The sequence below is a fragment of the Brassica oleracea genome, chromosome C1 (assembly GCF_000695525.1).
Source record: "Brassica oleracea var. oleracea cultivar TO1000 chromosome C1, BOL, whole genome shotgun sequence".
In the NCBI taxonomy this organism is placed as follows: Eukaryota; Viridiplantae; Streptophyta; class Magnoliopsida; order Brassicales; family Brassicaceae; genus Brassica; species Brassica oleracea.
Genome location: NC_027748.1, coordinates 13,207,587 through 13,227,534, shown reverse-complemented (window position 1 = coordinate 13,227,534; position 19,948 = coordinate 13,207,587). Strand labels below are relative to the sequence as shown.

Here is a 19,948-nt window from a genome sequence, read left to right as displayed (position 1 = left end):
GGATAACTCATGAGTTTTTTTGGTTGATTAAATGACATTATGTCCAAATTTATTTAAGGATATTTCATTAAGGTAACTGAAAAAGACAAACAATAAAATAGGAAGTTTAAATTCATTTAAGCATATTTCATTAATGTAACTGAAAAGACAAGTAATAAATTAGACAGTTTTATTCGTTTTAGGATATTTCATAAATGCAACTGAAAAAGACAAGTAAAAAAAAAGGAGTTTAATTAATGAAGTAAGAACACTTTCAAATGGATACTTCTCTTTTAATAATATAGATATAATTTTTAAAAACATAGTCATTCTTAAATATTTTTTGAATAAATAATTATTTTTAAATTTAATCAACTGAAAATAATATCCGTACAATTGTGTGAGTCAAATTCTACTTTTATTGATACATGTTATATATTAGTGCTGCATGTTTTAGGTAACATTTTAATGATGCACGTTTTTAAAAATCTTCATTTTTAAAATTATTTACGTAGGGATAACTCATGAGTTTTTTTGGTTGATTAAATGACATTATGTCCAAATTTATTTAAGGATATTTCATTAAGGTAACTGAAAAAGACAAACAATAAAATAGAAAATTTAAATTCATTTAAGCATATTTCATTAATGTAACTGAAAAGACAAGTAATAAATTAGGCAGTTTTATTCGTTTTAGGATATTTCATAAATGCAATTGAAAAAGACAAGCAAAAAAAAGTGAGTTTAATTAATGAAGTAAAAATATTTTCAAATGGGTACTTCTCTTTTAATAATATAGATACGTTTTATAGTTCATTGAATTAAGTTCCATATCGTATATACGTCAAAAATCCATATTGTATATATTGACTACACTAATACAAATCACTTAAACTTTATGGTTTATGCTTTGATAATATCGTTTATTTTGGTTCCAAGTAAAATATGCACATAAATGTAAGGCATTATCAAACCAAGATATCAATATATATTCCAAGTACATATATAGATTCATCACACTTAAATAAAGGCTACGACGGGTGACACGTTGAGTTAGAGTATTTACAATAAAAATTATAATTCGAAGTAATTTGCGGTAGAAACTATATGGTAGAAACTGTAGATTTATGTAGTGAATTCGCAGTATAAATATGAGTTACAAATTTTTTGTAATTATTGATTGGTAACGTTTTTGATGTATAAGTTGCAATATATATATAATATGAATATCAATAATAATAACATTTAACAGTAATAGTTTAACATATTAACAAAAAAATTAACAATAATAATTAAATTTGTTATAAAATTTAATTAAATTTCAAATATATTAAATTAAGTACATTAAATTAAACTAAAACTAAGAAAATACAGTAATATAATTATGTAAATATTCTACCAAAATGTTCATATATGTTTACATATAATTTAATGTATGTAAGAACCTTTAGTCGCTAAATCTAAAAACCTTTAGTTGCCAAATAGATTTAGCAATTAAAATTATAGAAATAATCTTAGATAGTTTAAAAGGAACTAATAGTTTATAAATGGACTAACTAGTAAACATCTATATAATATAAATGTTCACGTGAGACAACTATGAATGCATTTTAAAAAATTGTTAAAGTTTAAACAGTAACCGTTTGATAACTGGCATAAAACCAAAAGAAAAACAATTCAACTTCTAATAACTTGAACTAGGTTAAGATCCGCGTCTTGCGCGGAATGAACATTATATATAAATTATTTTATGTATTATATTTTTTAACATATTATGAAATAATAAATATATATTTAATAATTAAAAAGTTAGTAACTATTACTTATATAATTAAATTTGTGTGAACATATAAATAAATTTTATAATCCAAATTTTTTTTTCTATTTGAAATGGTATATAATTAAATTTAAATGATAGTAACATATATATAATATATTTTAATATTAATATATATTAAATGATGTTTTCTACTCATATATTTTTTTGATCATTTGTATCTGTTATCACAAAAACTTTAAATTACTGATAGTAAAATTTCATTGTGGGTTTAGTAGTTTAAATAATTTATAATATTTTTAAAAAAGTTAAAATGATATATATTTTTTTATCAAAAAATAATTCAAAGTAAATTTCAAAATTAAAATATTTATGTATTTTTATATGGCATATAGTTTAATTTAAAATGATATATATATCTTTGAATCTAAATACTTATTAAATGAGATTTTTGACTTATATGATTTTGTAATCATGTGTATCATGTCATAACAAAAATTTCAAACCATGGATCACAAAATTTGAATGTGAGACTTTTAACAGTTTTCGTAATTTATACTCTTTTTTAAAAATTCAAAATATAACATATACAGAAAAATATAAATTTTTATTATATGGTTAATATGGTTGTTTAATTTATTTTAATAGTTTAATATTAAAACAAATATAATATAAGATACACTTATTTTTATCAAATCTTTATTATTCAAAATCATTAATTGTCCTATATACTTTTGCCACATTAGGCAATTCCGTAATTTTATTTAACGAAATAATGAAGCACATTAATAATGTATTTATGGTTAGTTTAATAAAAAACTTATTATATATTTAGATGAACCAACCTATTTCTCTAAGGATTCTAAGAATCATTCTAGTGATGACACGTGACTACAAAAAAATGTTATAATGCTTCTCAATTAATATATAAGGGATTATCAATTTTTTCAAAGGATTAATTCAAAATTGTAACTCATATACAATATATTATAACTCAAACACTAAATAAAAAAAAGTAATTCATAAATGGTAACATTTTTGAGTTATACCCCTATTTTAAACTTAATCAATAGTAACTCATGTCACCAATCAAAGCCAAAATCGAATAATAGAATGAAGATCATTCTCTCTTTTAGGCCACGATGGGCTTTCAATCCAACATAAGTCCAACTTTAGATTTTAGTTTTGGATTTTAGTTTTTGGTATATGGAAAAATTGATGAGCTTGTTGTAAGTGGTTACAGCGATGCCAGATGCCAGTTTTTCAGACTGACAAAGATGATTTTTTATCACAAGTTGGTTTCATCTTTTGTCTTAATGGAGAGTGGTAGGTTGGAAAAGTTCCAAACAAATCATCATAACTAGTCTCAATGGATGCAAATGTTGTTGATCCATTGATTAAGCCTCTTTCATGGCCTAAGTATGAGAGTCATACTGTAGCCATGGGTATTAAGTATCTTAAGATAGTATCTTAAGATGTGATCTTGATTTATTGAGAGATTTTATGTTTATGATATGATGTTCATATTGACATACATTTGATTATGTACTCAAATTAATAAAATTGTTTCAGAATTATTTGATTATTGGATTATTAAATAAAAATCCAAAAATAATTTATATCATTCTTATAGGTCATCAAATACGTGACTGGTCATGAAACCCTATAAGTGAAAGATGCTATAAGTTATTGAAGAAGTCCATAGTCAAGGTTGTTAATTTGGGACAATAATAACCGTGAATGACTAGTATGTGAGTTGACTGATGACTAAGTTTCGTGGACTCATTTAATATGTTGCATTAAATTCAATCACATAGATATGTGTTGGGGAACACAGTATCGGATTGACCTGCTATGAGAACTCTACAAGATTTTTATATGAGTGTCATAAGAGTTTCTCATTACGACTATAAAGTATAGTCCTTAGACCTGAGTTCGTATGATTCTTGACTTATGGATTAGTTCACTTTGACCTTGTCAAACTTCAGCCGTAACTGGTGATTATAAAGGCATTGATTATGTGTTTTATGAAGTTTGTAAGGAACATGGATGGAATAAGATGGGATTTGTCCCTCCCATATAACGGGAGATAAATATCTTTGGACCTATCGAAGATTTGATACTGAGAAATGCATGGTCATGGTCAAACGAGGTGAATGTCAGTCGTTTGTTTTTTATCAGTATAAATCAGATTTCGATAAACGTGATCTAGCTTAATAAGGATGACACTAGTTTTTGCCTTATGCTGAGATCAAGATATAGCGACAAAGGGATTACGAAAATAAATGATTCTAGTACAAGTAGGAGATTGTTGGGAATGTCCTAAAATCATTTTGCAATTACTCTTGTTAAAGTCATAGTGTCGAAGTTTGACAATCGTTTAAAATTAGGTGGTTATAATGTTTTGCTAGAAACCGCTTATAATCTATAGATTGAGAATCTATTACTAATTTTATATAATCTTACATGATCACACACCTAAACAAACTAGATTAATGATTATGGTTTTGGAAGTAATATAATATATAAGATGTATTATACTAAAGTAAGTGATAATTATAATAGTTATAATTATCTTAATGAAAAGATGAACGCGTATGTGCATGGGTTTTAGCCCACCAGCCTTTAAGTGAACTAGGTTAAGCACGTTGCCATGTTATTATATATATTTAATTACGACGAATGCAACTAAAACCCTAAGGCGACCAGAGATAAAACGTTTGTCTAGTTTGACGGCACTAGCATCCCGTTGTGAACTAGTTTGTGTGCGTGTGGATACCGATAGAGGCACGACGTTTGGAGTGTTAAGAAACTTCGGATTGTTTTGTTTATTTTTCCGCTGCAAAATGACAAAGTATATTAGAAATCTTAGATCTAGATATATTTCAATATTAGCATGAGATTCTAGGTATATAAATTCACAGGTTGATTTATAAATCTTAGAAACCTGTACGAATTCCTACAAAAAAATGGTGGAATTCCTACAAAAACATGGTGGACGGAGATCAAGCCAGATGAGCTTGGAGGCAAAACACCAGCCTCGGACTGTAGCTGGGGAGAGTGTATTGTGGTGTGAGACCGGAGTCGTTGCGAAGCTGATGGGCTTGGAGATGTTACCGGTTCAGGTCAAGGGTAAACCGGGAAAAGACAAGCTAGGGACTCTGCTCAAGAGAGAACGTCTAAGGAGGAGATATCGGACGCTGGGCGTCAACAGACGAAATATTCAGACCACTGAAGCTTCTTGCGCGTCTGGAGATTTTAACGCAATTAGACCAATAAGAGCGGGGCCCACATTCCGTTTCCCATAAGAGTTATGTTTCAGTATTAGTTACGGGACTGAGCTTAGCCCTTTTAAAAAACCTTCATGTCAAACATCAGTAACTTTTTTTTTACGTTTCTCATAAATCTGTTGTCTCACAACTCGGGCAAATAAGCTAATGGTCTCAAAACTCAAATATCAGGAAAAGTAGCATGAGATATATATTTGTCTCAAGCTAAGGTTTTGTTTTCTTTTTTAAGACAGTAAATGTTTATTGACGAGAAACATGCTTCAAATACCTTAAGGGGGAAAAAAACACAAGACTTGGTGGGTTTGTGTTGTATATCAGACGGGAACTCCTAGCTCAGACATTCTCATGATCCTTTTGTTCAATGCAATCCTCTTCTGTCTCAGGAGCGAAGTCATGGAAGCCACCTAATGATTGAAGAAAAGCGACTTTGAATGACCGTTCACCGCAATAAAGCTTAAACATAAGGGAGATGAAAAGAAATTGACTCACTTCGGCTCTAAGCTTGATAGCTTCCCTCCCAGGAATTTGCCGTAGTCCATCCATTAAATCTGCAGAAAATACAAGTCTATGTGTAAACATACAGCATGGATCTAAACTCATTAACATATATACACAGTGACACATGGAATAAATGAATATTTATAAGGGTAAAAAGATTTTGTGTGTTGTTCTTACCTGCAGCTTCGCATTCAACCTTGTGGACAGACTTAACAAGACGATGTATATTGTTTCCAGAGTCCCTACAGATAATGACAGTAGTAGCCTTAATAACCCAAATGAAGTCAATTAAAGTAAGGAAGTGAGTTCCGCAGATGTTGAGGCATACATGAGTTCAGAAAGACCGCGTTTCATATCCTTCTCTGCTAAAGCCGACCTCTCAAGCAATTTCATGCTCTCCTTTTTCATCACGTCTACAGACATGTTCAACTCCTGGACATGCTTCTCAGCTCTCAGGAACTGTGCCTGAAGAGATAGAATTGAAGTGGATCAAAAAAAAAAACAAGAAAGGGGACACAAACTAGGGAAACCAAGTACTGTATAACAGTCTTAAGAACTAAACTTAAAGTCATTGGCATGTTAGATACCTCTTCGCTCTGAAACCGGCCCAGAGTATGACGAAACAAGAATCTTCTTGGGCCTGCAATTAGTAGAAGTATAGATAAACCAAATTTATTAAAGTAAAGGAACATTGTAAATCAGAAAGATGATAAGAGCATAGGTTATACCTCGCATAAGAAGGAGACCAGCAGCGAGACCAATTCCAGCAGCAGCAGCCGGATTCTCCTTTGCGTTTCTCAATTCCTCTGCAAAGAAATTAAAAAAACAGCAGAGGGGATAGTGAGTCAGATTAAGGATAAACTCACAATTACAAATCTGGTAAATCATGTGAGAATTGATCATCAGGAATAGACGCATTACAACTACAAAAGGAAGGTTTTGAGAAACTATGTGTTATATCTCAATAGCGTTCATAAGCGTAGTTTGTGAAGAAACTTGGGGTCAAGTTACCTGTAACTTTACTGAAGAAAGCATTCTCATAGGTCTTATACTGAGTCAAAGCATGTGGAATAAAATCCTGCAGATAAAGGTTTACTCTATCGTTAAGCAACATGAATAACTACCATCTTGAAAATACATTGTTTCTTTGGAGGATATGTAACCAAAGAAACTCAATGCTAGGAGATACTCAACAAGAGGAAGCAAAATCAAAGGCCATGAATAAGTTCCTAACGCTACGATTCCACCATCTGAACAATAACTAGCACCATCTCACATACAAGAACGGCTCAATGAAGCAGAATCTGCCCTGAATCGAACTCAGTTTCTAGAAATCTTAGCGTAACCTGTATGGATCGGAACTGATAGGTAGAGTTTTCACGGAGAGAACGAGCGGAGCGCATGGCGGAATCCTTCGATTCCTTCACCGTCCGCTGCAAATCATCCACCCATTTCTCTGCTCCTCCTACTGCTTCCTCCACCGATTCAATCACTCCGATCGCTTTATGCTCCTTCGCATCGACAGAGACTGCATTCGTGGGAGCGGAATCATCGGTAACGCCGGTTGCTTCGGTTTCGCTCATCGTCGGAGATTACACGACCTTTCCGAGACGAGCCTTCTCCTCTCTTTCAGTTTCAATCAAGTTCCAACTTCTCCGGTTCGGTTTAACTCGATTTGGTTCGGTTCAGCTAGATTAGAAATTAAAATTGGTTTAGGTTCCTTTGATTACGGTTAATGGGCTTTAGGATTGGGTCTGCAAATAATTATTGTTCCTTTTTCCGTCTTCCCTTCCTTCTTTTCTTCTTCCCCACCACCATTTCTGCAGAGGTAAATAAAAGAGCTCCCAGAGTTCTTTCTTCTTGGGGGAGATCTAAAGAAGAAACAAGATCTTATCCTTTTCCTCTAGATCTTCAGAAAGCAGGAACCTTTGCAAGGTATGGTTTTATATAGGTTATATGTTCATGCGATGTGCTCTTATTTTCATTGCTTAGCGGAACATGTTCTGTAGTTTATTTGTGTGCTTGCATAGGGAGCTTGATTTTCTTACAAATCTCCTAAGGTAGTTCCTGTCTGAAACGTTTTTTTTTTTTTTTTGCTGAAATTCTTGTCTGAATCCTGTTTTTTTTTTTGGGGTAAAATTCTTGTCTGAATCTGTTTTTTTGGGTAAAATTCCTTTCTGAATCTTGGGATTGTGAAGACGATGATTCTCCTCGTTTTATTGACTTGTTTTGAATGTCATTGACTTTATTTCAATCTGCTAAAACTTAGAAAGATGGGAACTTTCTAAGTTTTCGTCATGTTTCTTACGTTCTTCTTCTGGTTTGTTTCAGAAACGAGAGACAGAGTTTGGTGGAGAGGAAGAGGCAATGGCGGCTAGGTATTGGTGTCATATGTGTTCACAAATGGTGAATCCTCCTGTCATTGAAGCCGAGATCAAATGCCCCTTTTGCCAGAGCGGGTTCGTGGAGGAAATGAGCGGTGAGCTTAACGATGGCAGCAGCGGCAGCAGCATTAGAGAGGTTCAAGACTCAGAGATCGATTTCGGTACAGACCGTGCATTATCTCAATGGGGTCCAATCTTGCTTGGGATGATGAGCAATCCTCGTAGACGTAGAAGGTTTAGGAGGACAGAGCTTGGCTTAGATAATGATGCCGTCAATATTACTGCAGCTGCTGATGTTGATGGAAATGACAGCATTGTCGATAGCCATCATCATCATCATCATAACCGTCGTCGTCATCGCCACATGCAACATGATGGAGAGGCTGATCTAGACAGGGAGTTTGATTCTATCATCAGAAGGAGACGGAGAAGCTCAGCTGCTATATTGCAGTTGCTCCAGGGCATTCGTGAAGGGATTAACACCGAGGATGAGAGCTCGGAGAGGAACCAGTTTAATACGGCTTTTAATTTTATCCGGAACAATACTTCTCCTTCTGGAACTGGAGATAACTTTGTCGGAACCGGGTTAGCTCACTTGCTTGAACATCTAGCTGATAACGATCCAACCAGGCACGGATCTCTTCCAGCACGTAAGGAAGCAGTGGAGAGTCTTCCAACGGTTAAGATATGCGAGACATTGCAATGCTCAGTTTGTTTGGATGAGTTTGAGAAAGGAAGTGAAGCTAAAGAGATGCCGTGTAAGCACAAGTTCCATGTCGGGTGTATAGTACCGTGGCTTGAGCTTCACAGTTCGTGTCCCGTGTGCAGATATGAACTACCTCCTGATGATGAGGTAAAGGCTGATCTGTTAAGACCGAGAACAAGAAGTGTAGAGATCAACAGAAGTGATGTGGAAGAGGATGCAAGGAACACTAGTGGGAACGAGAGAAGGTTCTCATTTGGGTGGCGGTTCAGCGGATTGTTCTCTTCCTCGGCTTCTTCTTCATCCGGTTCAGCAGCCTCAGGGTCGTCTCAGCTCAATGAGAACTCTAATTCAGGATAAAGGAGGAAAAATTAGAAAAAGAACAATCTCTGGTTCCCTTTCTTTTGGTCACAACTCATCAGAGCTTTGAAGTACATAAAAATATTGTGATCACACAGATTGTTGAAGATCTATAAACACTTTTGAGTTTTGAAGAATGGAATATTTTCTCTCTTTGTGTTATATCATTGCTAATGCTAATAGGTAAAAGTTATCATTCTCAAGTCTTTAAAGCTCTTCGCATTTTGTACAGATGAATGATGATGATCATAAGCAATTTGAAGTGCCTTTAAAACTATTCTATTTATAGGTTTATACACAGCTGCTTACCGTAATGGCCTATTAGCTCAGCTGGTTAGAGCGTCGTGCTAATAACGCGAAGGTCACAGGTTCGATCCCTGTATAGGCCACTTTTTTAAAACACCTTTATGGTGTTCAAAACGCCGTCGTTCCATTCTGCTGCTTGCGTTTTCTTCCGAGATATTTGTTTTTCTTTACGGATAATCGTTATCTGCTTCTCACTAAACACGAAGAAGAAGCAAGAGAGAGAGCTCAAACACAAAAATGGAGGGAACCATCTCGCCGCTTTGCATACGCTCTTCATCGAGTCTGTGTCACTTCTCCAGTAACGTTTCACTGGACTCTCACCGTTCACTAGGATTTACATTAGTGGATTCGCTCCGGCCAACGAACTTGGTATCCCTGCGAACGGGAAACAGACAGTTGTTTATTGCTCCGGCGAGAGGCGCTCTCCGTACGCCGACGCTTACGGCGGAGGAAGTGAAAGATGTCCCGATGCCGAAGATAGATAAGAGCGGCCGATTAAGCAGCCCCCGCGCCGCCCGCGAGCTCGCGCTGTATGTTTCATTCTCTCTTTCTCTTTGCCTCTGAAAATCGTATTTGCTTCGTTGACTTGAAAGGAATTGGAGATTTTAGTGATTGGAAATTAAAATTCGACTAGACTTGAATTGGAACGGTTCAGTCATCTTTGTGGCTTGGTGTGATAAGAATAAGGCTCATATTAATTAGAGTTCCATGAGCTTAGAGGTGTTTTAATATAGCCTTCACTGAAATCTATTTATTTTAAGCTAACAAAATGAACTGCTATATGATCTTGACAGTGTTACACTTTATGCCGCTTGCTTAGAAGGCTCTGACCCAATTCGTCTCTTTGAGAAGAGGATCAATGCAAGAAGAGGTAAGTATATCAATAATATACATGTTTTTTTTTATCTTTGTTTTGCTTCCTGCTGCAATAGGAATTTCATTATAATTTTATGTTGGTTTTGTTTGAGAGCGTCATTATGTGGATCAATTGCTTGATTCTTATTGATAATTAAATGGCTTGTGACATGACTTCAGCGTGTGTGTGATCATTGGTTTGTACAGAGCCTGGATACGAGTTTGACAAGTCTTCTTTGTTGGAATACAACCACATGAGCTTTGGAGGTCCCCCGGTTAAAACAGAGACTAGTGAAGAGGAAGATGAGCTTGTGCGTCATGATGAAAACGAATCGAAAATTGGTAGGTTTTATTCTCTAAGAATTAGTTTCCCATCTTTTTTACTTGTAAATGACATACTACTATTACCGTTTCTGCAGAAGCAGAAGTGCTCTCAGCTCCTCCAAAGCTGGTGTACAGCAAACTTGTTTTACGGTAATCTATTAAATGTATCAATGGATAGATATTGCTGCTTACCCTGAAATAAATTCTGGCTATCTTATTCCCACTCGTGTATTTTTCCAAAGGTTTGCAAAGAAACTCTTGGCTGCAGTGGCTGATAAATGGGATAGTCATGTTGTCATCATCGAGAAGATTTCCCCTCCAGATTGGAAGGTATAAGTTGAACACTTGGAACTTTTACTCTGGTCAAGTATTGGATTGTTGAAAACTATCATTTTCTTCCATTGTCCCTTTGTTGCATGTGCTTTTGAATTAGTTTGAGCATCTACAAGCTGCCTCTTATTTTGTCTGTGTGATTATAGAGTGCACCAGCTGGAAGAATACTAGAGTTTTCGATTCTTCATTTAGCAATGTCTGAAATGGCAGTCCTTGAAACCCGACACCCGATTGTCATCAACGAGGTATCGCTCAACTTTCTCTGTGTATCTCCCCTCTTCAGTTAGCTTTGCAATGCGATAACCTTGATCATTTTGTGAACTAACACTGTTACAAAAAATGATGCAAAAACAAAGGCTGTTGATCTTGCAAAACGGTTCTGTGATGGATCAGCGCCACGCATTATCAACGGATGCCTAAGGACATTTGTCAAGGATAGATCAGCAGCAGCCACACCAACACCTCAAGCTTTAAAATTGAAGCAAGAGGTGTCGGTTTAAGTTAGAACAAACCCGTATCTACGTTTGGAGGCAGGCAATCTCAGGTTTTGGTCGTCGGGAATAGCTCGTAAGCAAAGTATTGATCCAGTGGTCCTATATATAGACCGTGTCACTATCAGGAGAGACACTGTCCTCACAGGCAGCTTCTGGTCCGAAGCATTTGGTACCTGAGACTGAATCTATCTATACATTGCAGCTCGACATGATTATTGCTAAGAACACAACATTGCCCCAATGTCTGTATAATGTATTTTGTCCTAAGAAATATATATATATTTTTATGTAGTCGTTTTCATGTTTATGTCTTTGTATCCATCCTCCTTACCCTGTGCTCCGTTGTATAATCAAAGCTTTAATCTGTTTTTTTTTAAATCAATATAGTGCAAAAGGTTAGGATGAGCCAGGGATATAAACCGTTCCGGAAGTAGACCAATCGACCAAACTGATGGCCCATGAAGAAAAGGTCCAGGCTATAAACTAGTGACCACATAGATAGCCCATGAGCCCTCATTAGGGTTCCTCGTTGTAGTCAACTATGTCGTCGTTGTATATATATACTATTACATCTCTTGTCTCCTCTTCCAACAAAGAATGAAACAACGTTTTCTTGCATCAATGCTCTTATCTCGCGTCTTTCATTGATTTTCTTGTCTGAATTTCTCTCTTAGGAATTCTTATTTTGATACATTAGAAGGCACATATCGTTAGTGATTTTACTCTCTTAGTCGTTTATTAGAATGAATGTTTTTGAAGTATTGAGGGGAGCTAAATGTTGGTAAGGATGATGAAAGAAATCATTCGGATTCCCATTGATTTCCTACGGGAAAGATGTGATCATAAACCAGCTACTTTTGACTTATCATCATCACTCCAACCTTTTTTATTTATTTTCTGTATCTTTTCGTTTTAAATTCGTTGATGGTGAGAGATGACGAAAGAAATCATTCGGATTCCCATTGATTTCCTACGGGAAAGATGTGGTCATAAACCAGCTACTTTTGACTTATCATCATCGCTCCATCCTTTTTTATTTATTTTCTGTATCTTTTCGTTTTAAATTCGTTGATGGTGAGAGATGACGAAAGAAATCATTCGGATTCCCATTGATTTCCTTCGGGAAAGATGTGATCATTAACCAGCTACTTCTGATTCATTATCATTGAAACTAATTGTCTTCCTTTTAAATTTGTGTGTCGATATATATCATGCGGCCAGTGATGCAAGTAAAATATTTGCTACTCTTGATGAAGAAGAACACGTTGTTGTTCTTCAGTTGATGATTGGTTAACCACCAAGATCTCTGAGGCCTAATGTTGTTAACCTACACTACATTTATTTCACTTAAATATAATCCTAACCGTACTGATCTAAACCTGAATAAAATCAGGTACAAAGCTGTTTATGAATCCAATCTAGAAAAATAAACCGGAAAATCATAATGAGCAAACTCCTTGGTGTGTCCGGCACAAGATGAGCACAAAAGATTAAGGAGAGAGGATGATTAATTAACCGACTCGTTAAACGACTATCAACAAAAATACTAAACCAAGACGAAGTTGAAGGTTGCCTCAGTCACACTAGCCGGCCGGAATTTAACCAAAAACTAAGAGATTTCCATACAAGACAACGACATTTTTACCATTGTTTCAGTCGAATAGAAGCTGAGACGAAGCAGATATTGTAGCTACAGATGCCAACACCTTGAGCATCTGATACTTCTCTCCCAAATCAGTAGAATCTGGAGAGAATGTCGCTGTCTTCAAACAAGCAGTATTTTTCAGGAGATATATTGCTATCTCCCTGTCCCCTTGTCTCCCATTGTACCCAATCCACACGAAAGCCTCTAGACTAGACAACAAACACTCAGGAACAGAACTCGGCTGCCTCCAACCAATTGGGGTCTCTTTGCTTTCACTTGTTAATTTGTTCTAAGACCAAAAATATATAATTATCAGTCAGTCAATGTATCGGAAAACCAGCAGATTCTAGAGACCACATACATTGCTGAGTCTGAGAAATCGCAGTTTAGGGGAATCTTGGAGCATACAAGTAAGAAGATCCCACCAGCCTTCAGTTAAAGTGTACAAGTCCAGATGAACAAGCTGATTGAATGTCATACCAGAAGGATGCATCATAACCTGTTATTTTTATTTTTATTTTAATTATACAAAAGAGATGAAAAACTACTTTACAGGATACAAAATATATATTTTAAGATATTTGTAATTTTACCTCTGAAAGTGATAAAGATAGTGAAAGGCGGTGGACAGAAGTAAGAGCCTTTAAAAACTCTTGGGTCACTCCACTACTAGTAATCCAAACGCATGCCTTCTCCAACACAGGCATATTCTCCATTCGACGGAGGTCGACGTAAGCTACAGAATCTGTAATTTCAAGGTGCTTCAAAGAAGGGACATCAACCACAAACCGACCGCATGTACCGGAATGTGTGTCCAGCATAGTTAGTCTTTGTAACGAAGGCGCGACGACGATAGAATCAGTTGTCTCGTCTCCAACATGTCGTTCCACAAACAAGACTTCGAGATTTGGACAACCGGATAGAAGACGCGGTAGAGTATCGTTGTCTGTGTAATCGACACGGTCAAGCTTGAGAGTTTTGAGAGACGGGAGACAAACGGAAGAAGGGACGTTCACGAGGACGCAGCTGATGAGTGTCAAGATCTCTAGTGTTTCAGAGGTGTATAGGCTATTAGGCAAATTAAAAGACTCTTCCTTGGAAAAAAGATCAATTTCTAGCTCACGGACACGGCGACTAAGTGCGATGTTAATCCATAGTTCAACATCGATGAAGGGACAGTCAGGGCCGAGCTTGAGATGTAACTTGTCTAGTACTGGTGCTTTATTGGAGAGCAAAGACCTGTAAACAAACTGCGAGAAGTTCTTGTAGTCACCGGTGTGATGATAGCTATCATCGTAACCAAGTTTGGACACTGACGTCCAAAGACATTCCCATCTTTTGGACAAAAGACTTGTGGCCACGACATCTTTTGTAGGAACAAATGACAGAATCCGCAAGAGCAAATCATCCGACAAGTGACTGATGATGTCCATGTGAGTAAACACGATTGGATCCTGCAGATTAGAGAAACCGAAAGGGTTAACTAATCCGAACAGAGAAAAGTAAAGAAAAAAAAAACATAGAAAAACTTACAGTTTGATTATTTGGCCAAATGATAGTTTCTAAAATGACAATGAGACCAGAAGAGTTTGACCAAGTCGGAGATGGTCCTATTTCTCCAGTAGAACCAGTTGCACAAACTCTCTAGCGTTTCACAGACAACCCTGATTCGTTTTTCTCACGGGAGAGTCCGAATAACAGAGGAGCCAAGAAACCCTAAATTATCACACAGTGCCCCCAAAAGAACTAAAGCAGGACTGTGATTAAATGGTCTCAAATTTAATTACCACACTTGAACCACCGGATAGTTTCAACTTATCATTGTTTGGCCTTTGGGCTTGACTTACGGCCCGTCATATCGAAGTCTTTTACGTTTTCAGGCGTTGACCATACGTTTGCCTTGTATATTTTTTTTTCATCGAAAGTATGTTGTTATTCACTGATTATCAAAATAATCGATTATATTTCATTGTTTTAGGTCGTGAAAACATTATCGATTACGGTTAACAAAAACTGGGTGTTATCCCCTTTCTTTTTTCCTCTCTTAATCTTCTATTCATCGATTTTCACTCTTATTTATTCATTCTAGACTCATCAATAGTATCAGGGTATAACTTTTATCTTTGACCGAGTGGAAATGAGTGCGTTATTCAAGCATATGTCAGGCGTGTATAGAGAATATGCTATAGACTATGTGATGCTAAAGACTGTAACATCATTCTCACTTCCAAAGTTATCATTTCTACAGAGTTCTGTTCCAAAGAACTAAGATTTCATTAATATACACACAGAACAGAACATAGACGCACCAAAAAATGTATTTTTAAAAAAAACCCGTATTAGGATTCAATAGTCTGACAATCCTGTGTTTTGATCTCGTGATATGTGTTTACAACTCCGCAATACAAAATGCCTAGTGGACCTTTAAACAAAATTTCATTTCTGAATATTATATGAACAGAAAAGTAAAAACCGGATTAGGCACTAAATGATGTTTAATGATTGATAATGAAACATTCAAGTCAACGTGGCAAAATCACAAAAGGGATCAAGTAGTTGAAAAAGTAAATCCTGACCTCTCTGTATACTCAACATACAAACAAATCATACAGAAATCACGGAATCATCATCTCTTTCAAAAGAAACCAGAAACGTTTTGTGAATAAACACTGTACGGGCATATGGTGTTCAACGGCGGGAGTGTTATGTCGGTAGCCCTTTTGTCGGCTGATATTTGGCAGCGAGCAAGGATGATACCACCGTCGGACCGCATAAGCAGCCGGGAAATGCTCGACCTTGTCTGCTTATTCCCGCTACAGGAACTGGGTCGATTCGCTGTGTGGTTTTTGACCGTTCTCTGTCTTCCTCCGCCAGGTTTGCTTTATCCTGAAGTTGACGACGAAGAAGAAGACGATCGTGATGATCACGCTTTCGCTTATAGCTCATCTTCAGCTGCCATCGCTACATATCAGAATCACTTCCATCTGCATTTTGAGTGATCAATATATTATCAAACCCGATCATCTTCGCTTCTTTGTAAAGTTCTCATATTGTTTTTTTATATATATCATTCGTAGTCACTTTGTAGTTCTTGCTTCCTGATCTCGGTTAAAAAAAAATCATAATCCTGATTAGAGTTTGTATCTCTGAAGTGTATTTAAAGATTCAGGGTCATTTTAAGTATGGTCCTTGGTGATAGCTAGACAATCAATTCGAGTTTAGTATGCACTTGAAACACCGTTGACCGTTCAATTGGTTCTGGAGTATCTCGGAATGTTTTAAGACTAGTGGGGCTGTTGTCGATTTGCTTTAAGTTTGTTCATATCTTCTGGGAAAATAATTATTTTGGTCGCTTGCAGATCGTTACAGCTTGTCATCATCCGTATATGTCCAGGTCAAGTAGGCTTGTTTGGCGTTTGATTTAAAATTATCTTTATTTTTCATTTGATCGCAAGTTCCAATCTTTCTGTCTCTGTAGCTGATATAATTTACACTTTCTAACTTTCTATGGGATGTATTCAATTGAGAGTTTTAAGTGATTTGTGTCAAAATGACAAATTCACCGTTATTGAAACATGAATTTTAAAAACTCATTTAAAATCCAGTATTATTGAACTTGGCATTTTATAAAGTATTCTGAAATCCACTGTTATTGAAAATATTTTAAGTTGTGGAGTTTTCAAGTTTTCAAGTGATTTTAGAGTGTTTGGGTGGAGTTTCTTAGTTAAAAAAAAAAAAAACTCAAATCCCTTGGTTTTAGGTGATATTCTATAGTGGTTTAACAAAAATCATTTTATTCTCCGTAATTCCTTAAAATCATCTAAAACCTCGTTAAAAATCAAATCACCTCAGATTTTAGATTGAATAAGGATTTACGTTTGTTCTAAACCAACTTTTTGGATCTCTCGGTTTTGTGTGTGTGTTTTTGATTTATTGGCTTCCAAGAAAGAAAACATGTTTATGTAACTTACTCTTTTCTTTTTTTCTCGGCCTTATGAATAAAATTTGTATTGTTATATAAGAAAATGAAAATTTCCATTTATAAATTCTTTTTTAAAGAATATTTAAGAAATAATTGGGGTAGAAATGGATATGGACTGTGCCATCAATCACAGATTCACAGTCCATATTCTTCACCTATAAATAAACAGCCACACAGCTCATTGGTTCTCTCATTTTCTCATTTTCTCATTTTCTATTCATTTCACGACTGGCACAGGGGAAAAACAACAGTTTCATATATAGTACTTTACTTTTTATTAACGAAAACGTTCCTATATGAACTGTATCAATTGAAACACACAACACCTTAATAACTGTATATTCTTTGAATCAACATATTATATCCATCTCTCCAAGAAAAAAAAATGATGAGACCGTATTATATAATTTACGGAGAACTGAATATTGTAAAGAATAAAATTGATAAAAGTATACCAAAGATTAAAAAAAAAATGATTTAATTGCAGAGGCGAGATATTATCTCTTTTCTTAACTCAAAATACGTCCCGTAGTGCGACGGTTTGATAACGTAATGAGTCCCAAGATACAACTGCAAAAAATCTTCTGATTTGCGTCACTCTATCAGAAGCCTGAAGAAACTAGTTTTGTGTATATTCTCGGATTCAAAAGAAAACTAAAAAGAAAGATAAAAGAAATATGGAGGATTGTATGTTTTCTCTATCAACGGATAAGTTAACACAAGTGCTCCTTTTATAACTTCAAAAAAGATGAACACGTTATGTCATTTATGGAGTCACTAACGTCATAATCCTAGCAATAAAGGAAATTTGATTTCCATGAGTAAAGATTCTAGACGTTAGCAAATTTAAGTCATAATGTTGTATTGACCAAATCAAAACCAACAATATACTTAATTGAGTTTATATTTTATATTTAACCAAATATCAAAATATTTTATGAATAAGATTTAAAATAGATTAATTGACATTAAGTCTAATTAACTTATTAAATCTAAATTCAAACCTCACGTATCTAAAGTGAAATATTTGTTATATTTTATATTTAACCAAATATATAGCTTTATAAGCTTTTCATGTCATTCACTTTGGACCTCCATTTTTCATTCAAAACAACTCTGATTTTGACTAACAAATACACTAACTCATAGTGTTCACGGTGACGATTACATCGTGTCCAAATTCCGGTTCTTCCGACAGACGTCTCCGTCGAAAAACCCATCAGAAAAATGGTCTACACCACTTTGTCAAAAACGAGTTCCAACAAAAAACACTAGATACTAACAACTAAAATCGGCTGCATTGCTCTTTCCAGCTATTTATTTCTAAATTATTTCCAAATATCTTAGTTGATGAGCTCAAACACGTTAATGATTTTTGTGTTGATTAATTCAAAAATGATTAATTGGGTTGGTGCTAATTAAACTGTAAAGTAGGCACATACAGCTCGCCTAATTATCACGCATCCATGTGTATATATAACACACAAGTCACAGCACATAGCAACACACCACAAAACACACAAATACATTAACGATCTCTTCGTTTGCTTTCTCAGTAATTAACAATGGATGCAATGAAGATGAGACTCTTTGAGGCTGTCTTGGTGGCTATGATGGCTTTCTCTGCTCTGCAACAGGCAGCCGCCGTGGATGCTCCAGCTCCGAGCCCTACCTCTGACGCTTCCTTGTCTATCCCTGCTTTTGTCGCTACCGTAGCCACTCTGGCGGTTGGGTTTCTATTCTGAGCACATTCGTTTTGATTTTTAGTTTATATAGAAATCATATTCTTGATTTCATAATTATTTTCACTCTTGTGTATTGTTTAAAGATTTGCATCCGAATATCAATAAACACATCCCTATCAGTTTCTTTGTACTATGATCAATGTAGTTTTGACGAAACTCTTTACCAAAAAAATGTAAGTTCATGGTAATTGAACGAAGATTAAACCAGTCTCAGAATATTTAGAAAAATAGGTTGGTCCATCTAAATGCATATTATAGTTTTTATTAAATTAACTATTAAATTGATTAGAAATGCATAAAAAATATTCTTTATTCTTTCATTAAATAAAAGCTACGGAATTACCTAATGTGATTAACATATATTCAACAATTAATGATTTTGAATAATAAAGATTTGATAATAGTTTTTGTATCCTCCATCATTTTTGTTTAATTTATATTATTAAAAAATTAAACAATCACATTAAACATATAATGAAAAATCTAATTTTTTTTCTTATATGTTATATTTTGAATTTCTAAAATGACTATAAATTACTAAAACTTTTAAAAACCAGGCAATAAAAATTTTGTGAACAATGATTTTACTTTTGTTTGTTATAAAAAAAACAAATGATCATAAAATCACATGAATGTGAAGTATCATTTAATAGATATTCATATAAAATATTTTTATATATATTTAATATTATTTAAATTAAACTATATATCATATACCATATAAAATACATAAATATGTTAATTTCAAAACTCGCACTGAAAAAGTATCGAGACCTGAATATTTTAATTTTAAAATTTTCATTGAATTTTTAAAAATGATTATAAATTACTAAAACTATTAAATATTTCACATTGAAAATTTTGTGATTAATAGTTTAATTTTTTTTGTTACAACAAATATACAAATGTTAATAAAATCATATGAGTAGAAACTTGGAAACTTCAATTAAATATTCATATTAAAATATACTAAATATCTGGTGGTAAATATTTTTGACCGGATTTTGGAAATGTTTTTAAAAGGATTTAGGAAATATAATATTAGAGATTAATTAAATCTAATTAGTTATTTGAGAATCTTTAGTTAGTAAAATAAGGAAGTTTGTATTATTTCAAAACAAATCTATTTATATAAAGTATAGTTGCATCCCTTCTCCTTGCGCCACGTCCTCTGCCACATAGATAAGTCGAGCTCTCTCTGGCCGACACGTGTCACTCAATAGCGAAACTCAACGTTTCATTTGAACGCGAGTTTTGATGGGCTTTCAACGCT

General features: G+C 34.6%; 6 protein-coding genes and 1 non-coding gene across 7 annotated transcripts; 5 read left to right on the top strand and 2 right to left on the bottom strand.

The window, feature by feature from the left end:
- Positions 1–5,177: 5,177 nt before the first annotated feature.
- Positions 5,178–7,176, bottom strand: LOC106341671. The gene is made up of 8 exons (XM_013780380.1): positions 6,891–7,176; positions 6,556–6,622; positions 6,273–6,350; positions 6,132–6,184; positions 5,873–6,009; positions 5,722–5,786; positions 5,536–5,594; positions 5,178–5,450 (listed from the first exon to the last, which is right to left on the bottom strand). The coding sequence occupies exons 1-8, from the start codon at positions 7,125–7,127 to the stop codon at positions 5,361–5,363; spliced, it is 786 nt and encodes a 261-aa protein (XP_013635834.1). The 5' UTR covers positions 7,128–7,176; the 3' UTR covers positions 5,178–5,360.
- Positions 7,177–7,334: 158 nt separating this feature from the next.
- LOC106314883 (E3 ubiquitin-protein ligase RNF126) lies at positions 7,335–9,153 on the top strand. Its single transcript, XM_013752707.1, has 2 exons — positions 7,335–7,479; positions 7,876–9,153. The coding sequence occupies exon 2, from the start codon at positions 7,912–7,914 to the stop codon at positions 8,989–8,991; it is 1,080 nt and encodes a 359-aa protein (XP_013608161.1). The 5' UTR covers positions 7,335–7,479; positions 7,876–7,911; the 3' UTR covers positions 8,992–9,153.
- Positions 9,154–9,306: 153 nt separating this feature from the next.
- TRNAI-AAU lies at positions 9,307–9,380 on the top strand. Its single transcript has one exon. It is a non-coding gene; the product is annotated as a tRNA-Ile (tRNA).
- Positions 9,381–9,462: 82 nt separating this feature from the next.
- On the top strand, positions 9,463–11,681 carry LOC106321823 (N utilization substance protein B homolog). Its single transcript, XM_013760083.1, has 7 exons — positions 9,463–9,827; positions 10,092–10,168; positions 10,360–10,494; positions 10,572–10,626; positions 10,719–10,806; positions 10,956–11,054; positions 11,166–11,681. Exons 1-7 carry the CDS (start codon positions 9,535–9,537, stop codon positions 11,307–11,309), a joined length of 891 nt encoding a protein of 296 aa, XP_013615537.1. The 5' UTR covers positions 9,463–9,534; the 3' UTR covers positions 11,310–11,681.
- Positions 11,682–12,730: 1,049 nt separating this feature from the next.
- LOC106341512 (F-box/FBD/LRR-repeat protein At4g26340-like) lies at positions 12,731–14,707 on the bottom strand. The gene is made up of 4 exons (XM_013780272.1): positions 14,482–14,707; positions 13,542–14,402; positions 13,310–13,447; positions 12,731–13,237 (listed from the first exon to the last, which is right to left on the bottom strand). The coding sequence occupies exons 2-4, from the start codon at positions 14,379–14,381 to the stop codon at positions 12,956–12,958; spliced, it is 1,260 nt and encodes a 419-aa protein (XP_013635726.1). The 5' UTR covers positions 14,382–14,402; positions 14,482–14,707; the 3' UTR covers positions 12,731–12,955.
- Positions 14,708–15,629: 922 nt separating this feature from the next.
- LOC106332077 lies at positions 15,630–15,947 on the top strand. Its single transcript, XM_013770546.1, has one exon. The coding sequence runs from the start codon at positions 15,630–15,632 to the stop codon at positions 15,945–15,947; it is 318 nt and encodes a 105-aa protein (XP_013626000.1).
- A 2,502-nt stretch (positions 15,948–18,449) lies between these two features.
- On the top strand, positions 18,450–18,822 carry LOC106302502 (arabinogalactan peptide 13). Its single transcript, XM_013739002.1, has one exon. It carries the CDS (start codon positions 18,496–18,498, stop codon positions 18,673–18,675), a length of 180 nt encoding a protein of 59 aa, XP_013594456.1. The 5' UTR covers positions 18,450–18,495; the 3' UTR covers positions 18,676–18,822.
- Positions 18,823–19,948: the final 1,126 nt, after the last annotated feature.

What these genes read in the sequence shown, in the direction of transcription:
- LOC106341671 (XM_013780380.1), bottom strand. Translation starts at nt 7,127, where the DNA reads ATGAGCGAAACCGAAGCAACCGGCGTTACCGATGATTCCGCTCCCACG. An exon ending in TTTCTTCAGTAAAGTTACAG is followed by an intron (nt 6,351 to 6,555) that starts GTAACTTGACCC and finishes ATTTCTTTGCAG; the next exon opens with AGGAATTGAGAAACGCAAAG. An exon ending in CTATCAAGCTTAGAGCCGAA is followed by an intron (nt 5,451 to 5,535) that starts GTGAGTCAATTT and finishes TTCAATCATTAG; the next exon opens with GTGGCTTCCATGACTTCGCT.
- LOC106314883 (XM_013752707.1), top strand. Translation starts at nt 7,912, where the DNA reads ATGGCGGCTAGGTATTGGTGTCATATGTGTTCACAAATGGTGAATCCT.
- LOC106321823 (XM_013760083.1), top strand. Translation starts at nt 9,535, where the DNA reads ATGGAGGGAACCATCTCGCCGCTTTGCATACGCTCTTCATCGAGTCTG. An exon ending in TGAAAACGAATCGAAAATTG is followed by an intron (nt 10,495 to 10,571) that starts GTAGGTTTTATT and finishes CCGTTTCTGCAG; the next exon opens with AAGCAGAAGTGCTCTCAGCT. An exon ending in ACCCGATTGTCATCAACGAG is followed by an intron (nt 11,055 to 11,165) that starts GTATCGCTCAAC and finishes GCAAAAACAAAG; the next exon opens with GCTGTTGATCTTGCAAAACG.
- LOC106341512 (XM_013780272.1), bottom strand. Translation starts at nt 14,381, where the DNA reads ATGGACATCATCAGTCACTTGTCGGATGATTTGCTCTTGCGGATTCTG. An exon ending in TATCTTTATCACTTTCAGAG is followed by an intron (nt 13,448 to 13,541) that starts GTAAAATTACAA and finishes TAAAAATAACAG; the next exon opens with GTTATGATGCATCCTTCTGG. An exon ending in GATTTCTCAGACTCAGCAAT is followed by an intron (nt 13,238 to 13,309) that starts GTATGTGGTCTC and finishes TTTTGGTCTTAG; the next exon opens with AACAAATTAACAAGTGAAAG.
- LOC106332077 (XM_013770546.1), top strand. Translation starts at nt 15,630, where the DNA reads ATGGTGTTCAACGGCGGGAGTGTTATGTCGGTAGCCCTTTTGTCGGCT.
- LOC106302502 (XM_013739002.1), top strand. Translation starts at nt 18,496, where the DNA reads ATGGATGCAATGAAGATGAGACTCTTTGAGGCTGTCTTGGTGGCTATG.